At 49.4% G+C, this 19,851-nt stretch overlaps 1 protein-coding gene across 1 annotated transcript in view; it reads left to right on the top strand.

Moving 5' to 3' along the window:
- DIAPH1 (diaphanous related formin 1) overlaps window positions 1–19,851 on the top strand; it is a 154,803-nt gene that overhangs the window by 117,987 nt on the left and 16,965 nt on the right. The window contains exons 18-25 of the mRNA XM_074960803.1: window positions 586–681; window positions 856–950; window positions 1,216–1,317; window positions 6,409–6,648; window positions 6,810–6,939; window positions 8,390–8,516; window positions 10,671–10,833; window positions 11,019–11,154. Coding sequence (XP_074816904.1) covers window positions 586–681; window positions 856–950; window positions 1,216–1,317; window positions 6,409–6,648; window positions 6,810–6,939; window positions 8,390–8,516; window positions 10,671–10,833; window positions 11,019–11,154 — 1,089 coding nt within the window. The remainder of the gene's footprint in view (window positions 1–585; window positions 682–855; window positions 951–1,215; window positions 1,318–6,408; window positions 6,649–6,809; window positions 6,940–8,389; window positions 8,517–10,670; window positions 10,834–11,018; window positions 11,155–19,851) is intronic.

Raw genomic sequence — 19,851 nt, 5'->3', positions numbered from 1 at the left:
TTGCAGCAAATGTCCTATTGCTAGGATATTTCTCTTCTGTCTGGGAGAGTCAAGGCTGCTTCTCTGTCCCTGAGCAGGAAGGTAAGGCTAGTGAGAGTAGCTGCCCTGCTCTCTCCCTCTCCTCTGTAAATCATAGAATCATAGAATATCAGGGTTGGAAGGGACCCCAGAAGGTCATCTAGTCCAACCCCCTGCTCGAAGCAGGACCAATTCCCAGTTAAATCATCCCAGCCAGGGCTTTGTCAAGCCTGACCTTAAAAACCTCTAAGGAAGGAGATTCTACCACCTCCCTAGGTAACGCATTCCAGTGTTTCACCACCCTCTTAGTGAAAAAGTTTTTCCTAATATCCAATCTAAACCTCCCCCATTGCAACTTGAGACCATTACTCCTCATTCTGTCATCTGCTACCATTGAGAACAGTCTCAATGTCTGTGGCCTGTGTAGTGGTTTGTGGAACATGGACTGGATGGAGCTCTGAGCAGCAGGCAGCTTTATTTGGCAGGTGTGTGGAGAAGCACTGTGCTTCCAAGATGTGGGTGAAAGCTCCTTTTGTCTCTACTGACCTTAATTTCCTGTGCACGCAGCAAAGCAAGACCAGGAAGGCGGACAGGAGAAGAGTACACAAAAGAAAAAGGTCAAAGAGCTGAAAGTGTTGGATTCAAAGAGTGCACAGAATCTCTGTGAGTATGTTGGAATTAGGGAATTGCCCGTGAGTCCAGGGATGTGCGTAAGCTTCCTGATGGGGCTCAATAGAGAGAGCCGACTGAGGCATAAAGTGACTTTGTCTCTATGTATTTCTTGGCTGAACACTGTCCCCACAGATTTATTTGTGCTTCTTTTTGTTACCCTGGCAGCGATTTTCCTGGGGTCCTTCCGTATGCCTTACGAGGAGATCAAGAATGTAATCCTGGAGGTGAATGAGGTTGTGCTGACTGAGTCCATGGTGCAGGTGAGTGAGGATCAGGGAGGCAAATATCTTTCCCTGCAGTGGAGACTCCCTTGTATTTGCTGGACTGAGGTCTGTTTGGAGAAATGAGCTGATGGGATATCAATCTTTCCTAAGAGCATTGCCTCCTTTCTTGAGTAGGAGGGTCCATGGCTTCCAGAGCTGCCTTCATTCCACATCATGTAGGAGTCACCCACCTTCTCTTGCTCTTGCCAGGGGGCCTGATTCATATGATTGTGCTTCACTGACTCACGTGTTTCTCCCTCAGAACCTGATTAAGCAGATGCCAGAGCCAGAACAGCTGAAAATGCTGTCAGAGCTGAGAGACGAGTACAATGAACTGGCTGAGTCTGAGCAGTTTGGTGTTGTGGTGAGTGCCCTGCCCTTGGAGTCAGAGACAGGTTTGATAGGATACCATTGTGCAGCTGCTCATGTGCACAGCATGTGGAGTCTCCCCACCAGGCCTGCAGTGTGTGTGATGCTGTTGTCCCCTTCCCTTCCCAGATCTGATCCCCCCCCTACCTCCCACTTAGTGTGTTCGTGGCATTGCCTTGGCATGTCCGCTGTCTGGGAGTTGTGCATTTTATCTTGTGAGTCCTGAAACAGCTTTGGAGGGTTGCACACATTGATCCTCAGACGCCTCTCTGCCCTCACAGTGGGTTACAGATGATAGTTTCTGTGTCACTGGCCTTCAAGAGGGAGTAGGGTCAGAGCACCTGGGAATCGTCAGCTGCTTCCCAGTTAGGCTTAAACGAGGGCACCTGGGACCTGGAGGTAGGAGGGAGACTCAGAGCTGCTTGAGAGAACTAAGAAAAGGGAAAATGAGAGCTATCTGTGAGTGAGGAGACTGGAGGAGGAGGGAGAACTAGTCAGAAAGGGGGCTGGAGGCTGTGTGCTGGCTAGCTGAAGCCAGAGGGCCAGAAAGCTAGGGACAAGGAATCATAGAATATCAGGGTTGGAAGGGACCTCAGGAGGTCATCTCAAAGCAGGACCAATCCCCAGTTTTTGCCCCAGATCCCTAAATGGCCTTCTCAAGGATTGAATTCACAATCCTGGGTTTAGCAGGCCAATGCTCAAACCACTGAGCTATCCCTCCCCCCGCAAGGTGAGAGATGCTGGAGCTGCACTGGAGAGCCTCAGTATAGAGAGAGATGCTGGGCTCTACTTGATGTACTATCTGAACTATGGCTGTGGAGCTTGCATTATGGTTTATGTGCAGTGGCCTTTCTTTTGTAATAAATTAACCTTGCAAGGGTTGTTTGTACTCAGAAGCAGTGAAGGGGAAACTTAGGCAGCTGTACCTGGTGTGGCATGGCTTGTCGAAGAGGGCACTCCAAGTGGGATCACTTCATGATGCTGCTACTCAGCAGTGTTTTTCTGGTGATAATTTCCCTTTCCCCAGCTTCTCACTTCAACTATGGTTAGTGTTATCTGTGTGTTGTTGTTTTTTTTTAAATTCCAGTTACAAGCCAGCCTTCACAAAACAAAATACATTTATTCTTAGGGCACTGTCCCATCGGGCAAATCCTAGCATTACAGAGAACATAAAAAACAGTAAAAAGGGTTCCAGAGTAACAGCCGTGTTAGTCTGTATTCGCAAAAAGAAAAGGAGTACTTGTGGCACCTTAGAGACTAACCAATTTATTTGAGCATAAATAAGTGAGCTACAGCTCACTTCATCGAATGCATACTGTGGAAAGTCACCCAGAATTCACCTACTACAGGACAGGCCTAACAAAGAAAATAACAGAACGCCACTAGCTGTCACCTTCAGCCCCCAACTAAAACCCCTCCAACGCATTATCAAGGATCTACAACCTATCCTGAAGGACGACCCAACACTCTCACAAATCTTGGGAGACAGGCCAGTCCTTGCCTACAGACAGCCCCCCAACCTGAAGCGAATACTCCCAGCAACCACATATCACACAACAGAACCACTAACCCAGGAACCTATCCTTGCAACAAAGCCCGTTGCCAACTGTGCCCACATATCTATACAGGGGACACCATCACAGGGCCTGATAACATCAGCCACACTATCAGAGGCTTGTTCACCTGCACATCTACTAATGTGATATATGCCATCATGTGCCAGCAATGCCCCTCTGCCATGTACATTTGTCAAAGTGGACAGTCTCTACGTAAAAGAATAAATGGACACAAATCAGATGTCAAGAATTATAACAGTCACAAACCAGTCGGAGAACACTTCAAAATCTCTGGTCACTCGATTTCTGATCTCAAAGTGACTATCCTTCAACAAAAAAACTTGGAAAACAGACTCCAACGAGAGACTGCTGAATTGGAATTAATTTGCAAATTGGATACAATTAACTTAGGCTTGAATAAAGACTGGGAATGGTTGATTCATTATAAAAAGTAACCTATTTCCCCTTGTTTATTCCTCTTCCCTCCCTCCCCCCCTTGTTCCTCAGACGTTCTTGTTAAACCCTGGATTTGTGCTGGAAATGGCCCACCTTGATTATCATGCACATTGTAAGGAGAGTGATCACTTTAGATAAGCTATTACCAGCAGGAGACTGGGGTGGGGGGAGAGAAAACCTTTTGTAGTGATAAACACCCATTTTTTCATGGTCTGTGTGTATAAAAACATCTTTTGTATTTTTCACAGTATGCATCCGATGAAGTGAGCTGTAGCTCACGAAAGCTTATGCTCAAATAAATTGGTTAGTCTCTAAGGTGCCACAAGTACTCCTTTTCTTTTTAGTAAAAAGGGTTAGCTCTCCTGGTTGCAAGTTCATGTCAGGCTTCAGATCAAGAGCTAGAACAAGTTTGGGACAGTCCAGCTGTTTCTTTCTAACATTTGGGCCTTTGATCTCTGATCTCCTGTATCTCCAGTCAATGTGCTCTCCTAAGGACAAAGCTTCAAAAGCCTGGGTTTTTGTATAAGCACTATTGTTGAATTTGCTTTAAGCACCCTCAGGGATTCCCCAGGAAACCCACTTAACACTTAATGTTGCAAAAGTCCAAGCCTGTCTGGCATGTTTCAGTATAGTCACTGAACACTTACACTTTCCAGGTCTCTCATCTATTACACCTGACATTTTGTTTTCCGTCTGCCACCCTGCCCTGTTTGGACCAGCCTGCAGCTTCCTCTTGCTCTGCAGCTTTCCCCACAAAGGGAAGTTAATTGGATCACAGTACATGCTCCTTCATGGAGCCAACCAGCAGCAGGTAGGAAAGCAAGAAACAAGGGTCCAGGGAGTGGAGGAGACACAATTGTAGGCTGGAGAACAGTGCAGCAGCTGAGACCTGAGAAGCTGGGGAGAAAAGCTGCTGAAGCCAGCTACCAAAACCTTCCCTTTCCTGGCACATAGGGAGAAGAGGAGGTTCTGAGCTGGGTTGCCTTGGCCAGCATCACAGGAGCCAACGCCCAAAGAGTAGAGTCAGGGTGCCCAGAGAACAGTAACAAAACTCATCCTGGAAAATAGTCATTACATTTTACATCAGTAAGAATTTTCAATTTAGTCATAGCTGGGTGGTTTTTGTGGGGGCTGGGAGGATGAGAACAAAGGATATGGATATTTCATGACAGTAGAATAATTATTGTTGTCTTGGAATTTAGGGGTTTTCCTTGCAGCATCTGGTCCCACTGTGCTGCCTGTGAAGGTCCCACTCTTCAATATCCCGCCAGCATCAGCAACTGCAGTCTAGTGTTCAGTCTTGGCACTACCTTCATTCCAGTAGTTCAGTAAGTAGACTCAGGGGATCATCACAGTGTCTACCAGTTACCAGCATCAGCCAGTTTCTTCAGCCACATCTTATTCCCAGGGTGAAACCTGGTCATGAAATGCCAATGGAAAGTCCAGACCAATAATAATTTATTTCCTTCCTTCCAGTCTAGTTCACTGACTGGACCACAGCCAAACCCAAGGGGTAGGATATCTAATTTCTTAGACACGTGGTTCTAGTCCTTCCCCACCCCCGTTTTCTATTGTAGAAAGCAAGACAAGAACTGAATTACAGAATCCTAATAATCTTGGTTGGGGCCCATTAGCTGTGGTATCTGGGCATTCTTGTGCTTATGAAAGAACTACCTGTGCTCTTAACCAGAGTTTCCAGAAGGAAATTCTGAGCCAGTTGCTTCACCTAGTGGCACGGATGTTGGAACCTTAGACAATCTTAGACGCTTTGAGTCATTTATTGAAATAGAAGCATTTCTGTGTGTTCTTATAGTAAGGATGTGGCATCTCAGGTATGGCCTGTTCTTGTCATTTTGGAGCATTTATTGTTCTTGATGAAATCTGGGTTATCTTTTTCTATAGTTAAGGTACATTTAGTTCCTAGAATGAGTTGTTCCACATGGATGGTAATTGTCATTGCTCATCCTTTGGTGAAACTATTTCCAAAGGGTCTTTTGCCTGTATACCCACCAATCTGTAAATCACCTAGTGTTTGGGATTTGAACTTGACCCTCCCTAGACTCATGGATGATCTGCTTGAGTCAATTCCTGACCAAGATAATGTAAGTTTCATCCCAGGCCATTTCCTTTCTGAACTTCTTTCCAAGCCCACAAGCTGGCCATGAAACTACTATTGAGCTAGAACTAAACAGTTTAATAAATTGCCTGGTTGTCATAAGAAAGGAAGAAGACCAAGCAACAAGCAATCTTCAATCAGTAACAGTGTACATTCAGTTATGTTATTTTAGATGGGGGTTCAAGTGTCAAGGAGCTATGGCTACTTCAATGGCCTGCTTCTTTGAGACTAGGACTACCATGAAGATCCTGTGTCATGGCTACGTTCGGGTGTAGTCTCTTGAGATTGGATCTGGATTTGATGTTCACCTTGGGAGGCCAGCGCTTCTATCTCTGTTTAAATATATGCTTCTGAGTAACCCTGCCGCAGGTTCATTGCTATTACATCCCAAATCAGATGTTAGACTCTGATTTGGGAAAGCATCCCTATTCAGGAAAGCACTAAAGTACAGCCTTCATGTGCTTGAAGCCAACAGGACTTCAGAGCCTATTTTCATGCTTTCTGGAATTGTGGCCTTAGAGTGGGAATCTGCAATGACAATTGTATGCAAGGGAAGGGCAGTTTACCTACCAGTAATTGAAGTTCTCCATGTGTATTTACTCTGCAGAGCTATGCTTCCTTGCCCATTTTCCCCTCATCTTTGTGGTCTAGAATTAGATTTTGCATACATGGAGTGGAACTGAGTATGGTTAGGCATGTGGGCATTACAGCCTCAATTAAAAAAATCTAATGTACCTTATGTTTGACTGAGTGTCAGTGTGTGTATCTCCTATGGTTAGTTGCTCTTAAATGATTCTGGGACTCGCAAGGTATAGCACACAACTCCTAGAGAGTGGATCTGCAAAGAGCTACCGTCACTGGTAAGTAGGCTTCCTTTCCTGTCCCCTTCCCTTCTCAGAGCATCTTGTTTTCCGTTCCCCCTGTGTGTGACACTGTTCCTGTCCCCTTCCCTTCTCAGATTAGCTCGGTTTCCTGCCTGCGGCCCCGCCTCAATGCCATCCTCTTCAAGCTGCAATTTAATGAGCAGGTGGAGAATATCAAGCCTGAGATTGTCTCAGTAACAGCAGCCTGTGAGGAAGTACGCAAAAGTAAGAGCTTTTCCAGCCTGCTGGAGATAATCCTACTGGTGGGCAACTTCATGAATGCAGGCTCTAGGAATGCTGGTGCCTTTGGCTTCAACATTAGCTTCCTCTGCAAGGTGAGTATTTTTTCCATGGGCAGGTCAGGGAATTGCTTCCTCTGTGTTTTTCACACAGGGAAACCTTCAGGCATCTGTGCTTGGGGCAGCAAACCACTCTTGGCTAGTTTCGAGTAATCTGTGTGCTGTCCCATTCTCACAGCCAGTTTTCTCATTACCAGCTCCGAGACACAAAATCCACTGATCAGAAGTTAACATTGCTGCACTTCCTGACTGAGCTGTGTGAGCAGCAGTACCCTGACGTAATGAAGTTCCCTGATGAGCTCATCCACGTGGAGAAAGCCAGTCGAGGTATTTGTTATTGTAGTGTGGGTGGAGAGTGTTACAGAAGGTGCTGTCAGAATAGGTGAAAGGTGGTGCAGGGTTACATGTGGGGTGTTGATATTTTTTTGGGAGAGTGGAGGTTTGTCTCTGTGTATGGGTAGGAATGGGAGAGTGGATCTTGAGCATGCATAACAAAGTCAATTTTTGTTTCTATGTAAATGGACGTTAGGCCAAAAGGTTGCTGTTGAAGCTAGTTCCCAGTGGTATGTGGTTTTGTGAGTATGGTAAAAGGAAGGCCTCTCTGGACTTAGTAGTAGGGCTGCGCTGTGCTATGTAGGGTTGTGAGGGACGTTCCCTGTACTCCCAGGTGTCCGTCCTTCCATTTGTTATATCTATTGTTTGTCCTGTGTGGAAGGCTGGCTGTGTTGAGTCAGTGTCCAAGGAGGAAGGAAAGAGGAGAGCAGCAGGATGCAGACTGCAGATGTATCCTTCCTTCAGAGAGCAGGAATGGAAGCTGTCAGCAGAGTGCCTGGGGTCCTGGCCCCCCTTTCAATTCTGCATTCACTAACCAGCCTCATGTTTCTCTTCCATTAGTACTGATCACATATTCCTTTTTAGCCCTCAAGCTCTCTTCTGACAACACACACAATAGAAATTCTAATATAAACAAACATCCTGTTTCTCAAGTGCACTGTGCTTCGTGCTGAAGGGGGCAATGGTGGTTTTACGCTATCTTTGTAGATCACCAATCCTCGTTTAGCCTGAGGGCTGCTACAAGTGGCACCAAGCGATCTGTGACCCAAAGAAACTGTTGTGGCAGCCAGAAATCACTGAACCATAGAGGATCTCCTAGGCTGGGGGTTGCAAAGGAAGATGGTGTAGAACCTCTAGGCTGGGGGAAGTCACAGGCAGCCTGTGTATGGCCCCTTACAAGAATGGCACAAAGGCAGCATAGTGGGGCCAGGAATCTGGCCCATCATCCCTTGCTTGTGCCCATTTGGAAAGGGGAAGAGGAATGAGTGGAATGCTAGAGACATCGTCCGTCTGCTGGGTGTAGAAAACAAGTCCGCTTTGCCCTCCACCTGAGCTGATACCATCCATGAGTATATAGGGCCCTGTCTATGGTATGAACTGCTGCCAAGGACCCCAGGGAGCTTTGGTCTTGTCTGCACTGGCACAACGCCATTGTACTGGTGGAACTAGCCTTGCATTGAACTGGGTTAAGCTACACCAGTGTAAATGGTTAGAGCCCTGATACAAAATTTGTATCCACATCTGATCCACAAACATGGCCCCATGGATGTGGATATCCATGGATATAAAGCAGGTATCCGCAGATTTGCAGGGTTCTATAAACAGTGCCTTTTCTCTGCATGGGTGCAGTTACAGTTGTGTTTAAAATCCCATTGTGGACAAGGCCTTGATTTTGATGTGTATGTTGGGAATACCATACTCCATCTTTGTCTGTCTCTTTCAGTCTCTGCTGAGAATTTACAGAAGAATTTGGATCAGATGAAGAAACAGATTTCAGATCTGCAGCATGATGTTGAGAAATTCCCCACTGCCACAGATGAGAAGGACAAATTTGTGGAAAAAATGACCATATCCTTTACCCCTAAGAAAGAGGGGCCTGTACATGGGCACATGCTAGGGCAGAAGAGATCTCCAGTGCACTGCAAGGTTGTGGGGAGCTAGCACATGGGTATGTCCTGTGGAAGAAGACATCTCTGACATGGTGTTGGGGAAAGGCATGTTCATGCATGACTGAAGGGATCCCTGGTTCATTGTTCAGATGCGCTATGCCATCAGCAGGGGAATCTCCACTTACTTCCAGGTGCTTGGATGCTGTGTGCAAGGGGATCCCCAGTGCCTTGTGGGCTCGTGTGTCTGTTACTCATCTGGGTGCCAAAAATGCTTGGTACTTTGCGAGTTTACTGGAAGTTGGTCTGCAGCTATGTGCCACAGACCGCAGGATTCTCTGTGCACCATATGGTGACGGCTGGAACGCAGGGTGTACCTCTACTGAGGGCAATATTTGGTATGCTACATTGTCTTGGGGAGTTGCTACCACAGGCAATTCCCGTGTTCTGTGAGATGAGAGTTGGTACTTGGCATCTACCATGAGTGAGAGTATTCCCATGCTACTGTCGGGGGACAAAACTGGGATGTAGATATGCTGTATTTGCATGTGTTTTGGGGACAAAAGCACTCAGATGCAGGCACATTGCAGGGTGATGGTCAGGCTGACAGGTAGTCTGCTCTGGCTGAGGGGATTCTGGTGAGTTGCATGGATTTGGGATGCAGGTATGTTGACTCCCACTGTACTGTGGTGGTGTGACACTCTGTACCTCGGGGGAACACCCAGCACCCCCATGTTGATCCTTGTAAAATGATTTTGTGATATTCAGTGGAAAGTTTGTCATGTCGGGTGTCTTCGGAAGGCTCATATTGCACTGAGCATTGTTGTTATAGTGATGTTATAGGTTATAATTTCATGTATATAGTTATGAGGCTGAAAATATATCCTCATGGCTTAAAGCAAGCCCAGGCAAAAACTCTCCAAGAGCAGAGAGGCAGTTTGCACATTATCAGGACATGTATGGGGCAAACAGGAACAAAGGACACTGGCCTAGGCAGCAACAAAAGGATCTGTTGGACTCTTGAGTGAGTCACCCCCCTTCCTTTCGTCAGTTTGGGACTGCAATGAAGTAATGCTTACCTGACTCTGAAGGGGGGCGAGGGCAAAGCCAAGAGGGAAGAAAGAACATGGTAAAAGGGAGAGACGTTTGCAGCGTGCCATGCTCTTCCTCAGACACCACACCAAGCGACTGAAGCGCTGATCAAAGGGGAGAGCCTGGCTGAAGGGCAACCAGTCAGCCAGAGAAGCATCTACGTTTGTAAGGGCATTAAAAGTGTTAAGATCAGCTTAGAATGCATTTTGCTTTTGTTTCATTTGACTAAATCTGGCTTGTTATGCTTTGACTTATAATCACTTAAAATCTATCTTTCATAGTTAATAAATCTGTTTGTTTATTCTACCTGAAGCAGTGCGTTTAGTTTGAAGCGTGTCAGAATCTCCCCTTGGGATAACAAGCCTGGTGCATATCAATTTCTTTGTTAAATTGACGAACTCATATAAGCTTGCAGCGTCCAGTGGGCATAACTGGACGTTGCAAGACAGAGGTTCCTAGGGTTGTGTCTGGGACCGGAGATATTGGCTAGTGTCATTCGGTTGCAGAATTGAAGGAGCATCTTACATGCGAGAGGCTGTGTGTGAACAGCTCAGGAGTGAGGGTTCTCACATCAGAGCAGGGTAAGCCTGGCTCCCAGAGTCAGGGATTGGAGTGACCTAGCAGATCACCGGTCCAGATAACACCAGAGGGGAACGTCACAGGGAATAGGGGCCATACAGAAGGAGCAGCACTGGTGCACTGTAAGGTCTCCCTTTGTAAGGGAATCCCTGGCAGGGGTGTGCTGTGGGAAGTCCAGTGCATGCCATGCATATTCACACCTACCCCTTCAACATAAGACACTGAACCCTTGACCTCTTGAGCAGAGAATACTGGGGTGCACCCAGTTGAGTATGCTGGGGATCACTGCAGTTGGAGAGGAAGCTCTCTATGCTGTCAGAGGAATCTTGCAAGCTAGAGAAGAGCCAATTGGTTAACCAGATAATTCTGGTGCATGCACACACTATCCCTCACCCCTGTGTTTCCACAGAGCAGCCGATTTTAATCCTTGACTCTCAGATTTCACATCTTTGTGAAGGATGCTCAGGAGCAGTATGAAAAGCTGCGAATGATGCACTCAAATATGGAGAACCTTTTTAAGGAGATGGGCCAGTACTTCCTGTTTGATCCCAAGAAAATATCCATTGAGGAGTTCTTCATGGATCTGCACAACTTCAGGAACATGTTTCTGGTGAGCCAAGGGACCCATTCCTCATCCTACCACTTAGCTCAGACCATTCCATCCTGTGCACCCAGCCCTGGTGTGATCTTTTCTCATCCTTTCCTACTGGGAAAGCAACTCTGTCTGTACGGTTACCCCCCCTCTTAGACCTTTGCATCATCAGTCGCCCAAATAGCTGTTTTTCTCATTTGCAGCAATCTGCCAAGGAGAATCAGAAGCGGCGTGAGACAGAGGAGAAGATGCGCCGAGCAAAACTGGCCAAGGAGAAAGCTGAGAAGGAAAGACTGGAGAAGCAGCAGAAGAGAGAGCAGCTGATAGACATGAATGCAGGTACTAGAGTCAGTATGGTGATAAGTGAGGGGCAGTAGAGGTTCTGGTCTGAATGTGAAGCTGTAGCTATATTGTGGGTTGTAAGGTGCAAGAGAAAAGGGAAATGGCTTTGGGCTCCTGGTTGGGGTCTCAGTGATGGAGACAGCTCAGCACATGGAGAGGTCCTCTGACTAAGCATAGTGAATGTTTCTGTGTGAACGCCTTGGCTTCCAGCAGCAGCACAGAGCATTAGACTTTGGTTTGGGTTTATTCTGATTTATACATCCCTATAGCATTGCAGAGTTCTTCACAGACCAAAAAGAGTGAGCTGAGGAGCTTACCACCTATGTAAAATGTGGCAAATTACGTGGCACAGGGAGAGGCACTGAACAAAAGGGGAGGGAATTCCTGTATTCCTATCTTGTGCTTCTCTCCCCTCAGTCTCTTGGGACAGCTGGTAGATAAAGGAAGAAGAGCTCTGCTCTCTCTCATCTCCTCCCCTTCATTTCCAGATTGGCGTCCACTGTACTTCACACAGCAGCAGTAAGATTCTCCCCCTTCCCCTAGACACCTATTCTCTAAATTGAAAACTAAGATCCCCAGCCTGTCCTCCTAGCTGTGGACCTCCAGACCGCTGATCTATTGGTAGCTATTTGCTGGGCCTTCTTCAGAACTGTTACATGCCCATTTAATAAAGTACCCCAGACTGGACGCAGAACGGCACGTGGAATGATTCTGCTGATCACTTTGTAAAACAGCAATAACTTCCAAGGCCATTGTGCCACCCCTGCTTCGAGCTGCAAAGCAGCAGGAAGGGCTCTGTGGGCCACAGCTTTGAGAGCCACTTCCTGGGAGTGTCATTTAATTTCTTCGAGTGCTTGCTTATGTCCATTCCATTCTAGGTGTGCTCATGCCCACATGTGCGGCTGTTGGAGATTTTTGCCTTAGCAGTACCCGTAGGGCCAACTGTAGCGCCCTCTAGTGTGCTGCGCCCATGCCACGGTATATTAGGCACTGCCGGCCTACGCCCTCTCAGTTCCTTCTTACCGCCCATGGTGGTCAGTCGGAGCACCTCTCTCTAGCTTATCAAGAGCTAGCGGTGTTTTTCCATTGGACTTAGGGCCTTTGTTTAATTGTAGTTAGTGTTAAGTAGTTAAGTAGCATAGTTAGCTAGGGTCCCAGCTGGGACTTCCAGGGTTTAAATCCTGTTTGGTCTGTGGTAGGCCTGTGCCTGTGAGTGACCCCCACAACAGCTGTCTTAGATGCTTGGGAGAATCACATAAAGGAGTGTTGCTGAATCGGTAAGAACTTTCCGTCTCACACCCAGAAGGAGAGGGACATTCACCTCAGAGCCCTCCTGACGGAGTCCACTCTCCGTCCGGCTTTCAAGCCCTGTGTGCAGGCCATACCGAGTACTTCGGCCTCTCTGCACAGTGCGCCGCCGGCACCCGGGTCCTCTCAGCACCGTTCACTGTCGCCGGTGCCGAAGAAGAAGGCGAAGAAGCGCTCACCAACACCGAGCAAGAAGGCCCAAGGGTCATCCAGTAGAGGCACTGGGCCTATCTGCCAGCCTTCTCCAGAGCAGTGTGAGCATGCCTCCGTGGCTGGGGCTCTTAGTCCTATGAAAGGTCCATCACGGACTCTGGTGAGTGGTATGGGACCCACCACCCTACCTGCACTGTTGTCATCCCAGACCCAGGAGCAGAGAGAGCACAGGTCTCCACCTGCTCCTGTGATGTCTCCAGTGTCGCAGGTCCAGATTAAGGCTCCCCGAGAGAGCAAGCCAGCTGTTAAGACCCCTCCGGGGGCGGGGGAGCACTGCAGATCACCAGATAAGCAATCCCGTGGCAGGTTGCAACCACGCCGTCGGTCACCCAAACCCTCCTCCGGACGTTATTCCCCAGTACAGGGTTGATGTTCCCCATGTTATGACCGACATCGTTCGCCCTATCACTGATCCGCGTCTATATGTCAGTCCCAGTCACCAGTGCCGTGGGACTGCTCCCACTTGTGTTACCGGTCTCCGCAACGCGGTTCTCCCCGATGGTGATCTCCCCAGCTCCAGGACTGCTCCCCCCAGTATAGCTATCGGTTGCTTCTGCCTGGTCAGCGCTCACCGGTAGCCATGACTAGCAAGCAAACCCAGGCGTTGACAGCTCCTCCCTGGTCGCCAGAGAGTGGTTCCCCTGGCACGGAGGTCCAGTTCAGTCCATCACCACAGTCTTTGCAACGGGATTGGACACCAGAAACTGCCCTGCCATCCCCGGCACCACAGTGGCCATATTGGGGAGCATGGGGCGTTCTGGTGATGACAATGCCCCCTTCTCAGCACGCATCAGTGGCCATGTCAGAGCAGAGATCGACGGCACCAGGCCCGGTACCAGAAGCTCTCTGAGGTTGGGGTGGAGGACTCAGTGCCCACCCCCAAACCTCCCTCTCCAGCAGCGGCCAAGCCCCCAGCAACACCACCGGTGGCCAGGGCTGCCTCTCTTCCCTGGACGAGGCAGTCGCGGAACCTTCCAGGGCCAGCCCCCCGGATGACTTTAAAGAGCACCAAGGTCTTCTCAGGCGGGTGGCTGAGAACTTGGGGCTGGAAGTGCAGGAGATGACTGAGCAGGAGGACACCCTGTTCAATGTCCTCTCGGCCTCCATGCCGGCCCCAGTCACCTTGGCCTTATACGATGGAGTCCTTGCCGGATCATTGTGGCAGACCCCATCCCACCCACCTCAAAATAGGCCAAGAAAAAATCTTTTGTGCCAGCAAAGGATTTTGAGTACCTTTATACTCACCCACTCCTGGACTCGCTGGTTGTGTTTGCGGCCAATGAAAAGGACAAGCAGGTCCCCACCGCCTCTACTCCCAAGAATAAAGAAGCCAAAAAACTTGATTTATTTGGCAGAAAAATTTATTCAACTGCTAGCCTACAATTCCGGGCGACGATACCCTGGTGGAGGAGGGACTACAGCAGCCAGATGCTCCCTGCAAATGGCATGGGACGCGGCGGACTCAGCAGCAATGGTGGTCGCATCGGCGGTGGTTGTGCGACGCAGCTCCTGGCTCCATATGGTGGACCTCTCCCAGGAGATGCAGGCCTCGATTTAGGACCTCCCCTTTAACGGAGTTGGGTTCTTCTCCGATCAAACGGACGCCAGGCTTCACAGGTTGAAGGACACTAAGGCTACCCTTCGCTCGTTGAGCATGCACACCCCGCAGTTGGCCAGAAAGCCATTCTGGTCTCTGCCACCACTGAGGCCTTGGCAAGCTCAGCAGGGATTTACAAGGAGAAGGGACACTGGGTTTAGCCGCCGTGGTCCTTCCTCCTCTCTATCGCCGGCCCAACCTGGACCCGCTAAGCACCTGGGGGGCCAAAAGCGATCATTTTGAGGGCGCACTCGAGAGCGACGCCCCAGTCAGCCGGCTGGATCTTGCCCGTTCTTTCCTCAGTCACCTTTCTCCCTACCACTCGGCCTGATTGCAGATTACCTCGGACCGCTGGGTCCTGGACATAGTAGCTCGGGACTACACCCTGCAGTTTGTGGATACCCCTGCTTCCCATCCCCCTGCTTCCCCATCCCTCTTCAGGGACCCCTTTCATGAGCAACTCCTGGTTCAGGAGGTTGAAAAGCTCCTGCAGTTGGGGGCTGTGGAGGTGGTTTCTCAGGACATGAAAGGAAGAAGATTCTACTCCCGTTACTTCCTAATCCCCAAGGCCAAGGGGGCCTCAGACCCATCATGGACCCACGTGGCCTCAACAAGTCTCTCAAGAAGTTGAAGTCCCGCATGGTCTCTCTGGCCTCCATTATCCCCTCCCTGAATCGGGGGACTGGTGCGCCGCTCTTGACTTAAAGGATGCTTACATCCATGTCTCCATATTCCCAGGACACAGATGGTTCCTGTATTTTATAGTGGTGGGGCACCACTTTCAGTTCACGGCGCTATCCTTTGGCCTGTCCTTAGCCCCCAGGGTGTTCACAAAATGCATGGCCAGTAGCGGCTTGTCTCAAACATCAGGGGGTCCAGATCTTCCCAGACCCCCAGTTGGACCTGTTTGTGTCCAGGCAGAAGAGGAAGTGCCACGTGTTCTGCTCCCTATACAGCGGGGATGAGGGTTCCCTGTCAGACACCTTCCTGATCCCATGGTCGGGAGTGTTAATGTACACCTTTCCACCTGTACCGCTTATCCACAGAGTCCTGCCAAAGGTGAAGCAAGACAGAGCGTGGGTCATTCTCATTGCACCAGTGAGGCCTCGCCAACACTGGCTCATCAAGGGCAGGTCTCCGGGACAGGTGTGAAGAAGCCTTGATCTGGTACACTCCACCTGCAATGATCTGAGCCTGTTAATAAACACGGAAAAGTGCATGTTGAGGCCAGTCCAGTGCATAGAGTTTATCGGAGCGGTTCTCGATTCCACGCGAGCCAGTACCTTCCTTCTGGAAGCGTGCTTCCAGGCCAATGTGGATCTCATTGCCCACGTGAGGAGACATCCGATCACCACGGCCCACGCTTGCCTGCGGCTGATGGGCCACATGACAGCATGCATGTATGTGGTCAAGCGCGCCCGGCTTCATCTGTGACCCCTGCAAACGTGACTGACAACGGTCTACGTTCCCAGCAGGCACCCCCTAGACTGAGTGGTCACAGTGCCGGACCGCATCCTCTTGTCCTTGAACTGGTGGCTACATCCCAAGGCAGTGCTGTAGGGAGTTTCCTTTGTGCCCCTGTCACCGTCTCTCACCCATGTCTCAGAGCTGTCAGATCTGGGTTGGGGAGCCTACCTGGGTGAGCTCTGCACCCAAGGTCGCTGGATGCAGCACGACTTAGCTCTTCATATCAACATCAGGGAGCTCAAGGCGGTGCGCCTGACCTGCCAGGTTTTTTGGCCCACCTGACAGGCAAGGTGGTGCAGGTCCTCATGGGCAATACAGCCGCGATGTATTACATCAACAGGCAGGGTGGCGCCAGGTCCTTGGTCCTGTGTCAAGAGGCACTCAGCCTCAGAGAACTTTGTGTGCAGAATGCCATTCACCTGGTGGTGGCCGCTCACTTACCTGGAACCAGGAATGTCCTGGCAGATCGCCTTAGCAGGACCTTCTTCTCTCGCCACAAGTGGTCCTTCCATCCAGAGGTGATTGACCTGATCTTCCGACGGTCGGGGACTCCCCAGTTGGACCTGTTTGCATCCAGGCAGAACAGGGAGTGCCAAGTGTTCTGCTCCCTATACAGCGGGGACGAGGGTTCCCTGTCAGATACCCTCCTGATCCCATGGTCGGGATCCCATGGTCGGGAGTGTTAATGTCCACCTTTCCACCTGTACCGCTTATCCACAGAGTCCTTCTAAAGGTGAAACAAGACAGAGTGTGGGTCATTCTCATTGCCTCAGTGAGGCCTCACCAACACTGGTTCAGCATACTGCTGAGTCTTTTGGTGGCCAGCCCGCTGCAGTTACCTCTCTGTCCGGATCTGCTGTCCCAGAACCATAGCCATCTGCTGCACCCGAACCTGTCAGCTGCCCTTGTTACCGGTGAAAAAAGTCCCCACCTTTGTATTAATATGCTAAAATTGAATCCTCAAGTCCGTTTCATTGGTGCTTCATCCAGTTTCTTATCCCACTGTGTAATACAGTAGGTATTTCACCAGCTATCTCCTTGACCCTCTGCTAGATGATCTCTTACATGAGGATATTAATGAGATGTCTAATTACAGGGTTGTTGGCATATGTTGCTAGGCCATACACAGCCCTGGAAAGACCAGCCCCTGAGATGCAGTTGAGTGACACTCTATGCAGTGGCCATATGCTGTTTACAGTGACCTTCTCATTCTTAACCCATTTGTCACCCCATCTACAAACCTTTACTCCATACCAGGGTGGCCAGTCTGTGAACCAAGAGGCTCATGCAGGTTTTCTGTTAAGTGCTCTAGCCCAACAAATAACTGCCCTCTCTAGGAGCTGTCCCACAGCAGGGGCTTCCTCATTAACAGGCATAGTCTGCTCTATTCTACTAGACACATTCCTTTGTTACAGCATATGGACTCAGTTACTGCTCTTTTCCATTGATTTCCTGCCTCTCACATGATTTCCTGAAACTTATCCTCTCCTTCTGCCTGTGGGAATTTGCGTGCAGTAAAATGCCCCACAGGCTCACTTGCATTCCTTCCCAGCCCCAGTTTCTTGGGCTCTTCAAGCAAACAAGTCCTGTCGCAGAGCTTATGATCACTGTGAACTCTCACTGCTGCTCTACTGAAGACATGAATTCGTGGACCATGAGATCTGAGGGTGGCTTTCCCCAGACAAATTTTCCAGCCCTCTAAGCGCATGTTCAGTGTCTTCTAGGGTTAATTGTGCCGCAGCTCTCATCAGAGAGGGATCCCCACCCCACCTCAGCATCTTCCCAGCTCAGTCTTTTGTTTACTTTTTGCCAACTGTTTCATCTGTAACACTGTCATGCTCTCTCCTCCTCCTTTCTCTCCCTCTCACCCTCCAAAGAAGCTGGGATGTTTGAGCCCCTGCATTCAAGGCAGGACAGTGATGGGCAGCAGGCTGCTCTTTGTTTTTCTGGGTTGCTGCTAGGTTTCTTTCCTGGCTGTTTTCTCATGAAGTCCCCTGGGCTCCCCAGAGAAGCTGTGTGCCAGTGTTTCCCTCTAGGTTTATGGAGTGTTCCTGTTGGTTAGTCCCTTAGCTCTTGTCTGATGCCTTTGCTCTGGAGTTGCGCCGCTGTCTGTGCACTGTCCCAGGGGAAGCCCAGGAATGTAGCATTGCAGCAGCTGAATGCTTGAACTCTAGTATAAAGTTTGATCTCATCTGAGAGCTGCAGGAGGAGAAAATTGTTAAAATAAGCAAATGTACGAGTTAATGAGTTCCATCTCCTCCCCTGGCACGTTTCAGTTTGCAGAAGGGGGAGGCCTGGCCAGAGGCCTGTACTAAGCAATCCCTGCTCAACAAGAGCATGTTCCTTTCACATCTGTCTTCAATCATGTCCCCTTTGGATTCCCCTGGCTCTTGTAGTTGCCAAAGGTTTCTAGGGCTGCTGCTGGTGTCACCCCACCCCTTCTTCCCCTTCACCCCCAGCAGTGGAGGAGGTGGTGGGAAGTGAATAAGACATTTTTGAGGGCTCAAATTGCTGCTTTCTTCCCTCCTGGTGACTGGATGGGAGAGATCCCTGTGCAGCTCTTTCTCTCAAGGTCCAAGTGGCTCAGCAAAACTCACAAGAAGGGCTATAGTCATAACACAAGAGCCTCTGATTTCTGGAGGAGAGGAGCATGTTAATAGAAGGTTATGCTGTCAATATTTTGCTGTAAAAGATTCCATAAACATCTGTGGCATTTGCCATCATCTCAAGGCACAGAGGGCCCCAGTGATTAGTGCACCCCCTGAGGGGTCTGGGGTCCCCAGACAGTTAGTGCTGTGTATGTCCCAGGAGCTTCTCCCCCACCCCCCCCACACCCAAATTGTTAGTGCTGTCTGTGTGCATCTCTGTAAACCCCTCCTCACCAGTTAGTACAATGCCTATCCCAGGAATTCTTTCCACCTCCCCTCAACTGATAGTGCTGTGCCTTTTCCAGTACTCTGGCCTCCTGACACATATTTAATTGTATATTGCACATCTCACTACTGCCTTCACCCTCTGCAGGAATAGATCCGTTCCCAGCTTCTGGATCAGAGGATGTCAACTTAAACAAATGAGTTGTATAGAATTCCCATGTCTACTAAACCCTGGTTGGTGTTAGCTTTTAAGAGGGAGCAAATTCCAAAGCCATTGGCCCATTGCTAAGAGTACCCTGCAGCCCACCCCACAGAATTGGCCCTGGGGCCAGAGAGCACTGTTTTATGCCAGCTGAAGCTTCCACCTGTTACACGCGTCCATCCTGGAGGTAACAAAAGCCTGGATGTGGCAGGGCTGTATCAGTGAGGAAAGGGTGCAATTTGTGGGCCAGCTGAATATGGTAAAGGGCACTTAGGTTTCCATGGACAACTGGAAGCCTAGGAGCAGCAATGAAAGGAGGACTGTGAAACACTGAGCTAGAGGAGGGACAGTCAGTTCCTCAGGATGCTTTCCCTACCTTCCAGTTTTCTTGTTGTGTAGTCTGGGATGAACTTAAACCAGGCAGCTCTTATCCAGGACCCTATCTCAGCTCATCTAGGCTCAGCGAATAGTAGTGCTGGGTGTAGTCAGCGTACTTACTGGACTGCCATGCAGTCTCCCCTTCATGTGGGCATTGAAAGCAATGAAGTCTCTGTGTGATACCTAAGCCTAGAGGCAGGCTGATAAGGAACTGGGAAACCAGAAGAATCCAGATGCAATTGGCAATGACTTCCTACTGCCATCACTATCTCCTCCTCAGAAAATGCTGTTCAAGGCAGCAAAATTTAGCAAGATTCATGTCAGGGGATGGCTTCTTGTGTGAGAGCAGTGTGCTCAGCAGCTAGCCCTAATGAAGTGATCCGTTGAGAAAGAGCCTCAGCCATCCCTGGGGCTGAGTCACAGTGATAAGTGCCATGCTCATGCTAGTGACAGCCCCAGTGACTAGTGCTGAGTGTTCTTGTATCACTATGCTCCCAACCCTCCTGCTGCTTGGACACCTCACACTAGTGTTAGAGGTCTGGTAGCCACACAAGCCCCAGGGGTCGCACCCCAGTATAGCAGTGCCTCTCCTTTCATTTGCAGCTTAGTTTGGAGTTGGCCGTTTTTCTGGAAACGTACTGTTACCAACTACTTTG

This window comes from Natator depressus, chromosome 8 (assembly GCF_965152275.1).
Source record: "Natator depressus isolate rNatDep1 chromosome 8, rNatDep2.hap1, whole genome shotgun sequence".
Classification (NCBI taxonomy): domain Eukaryota; kingdom Metazoa; phylum Chordata; order Testudines; family Cheloniidae; genus Natator; species Natator depressus.
The sequence above is the reverse complement of the archived record's forward strand: the minus strand, read 5'-3'. Positions and strand labels throughout refer to the sequence as shown.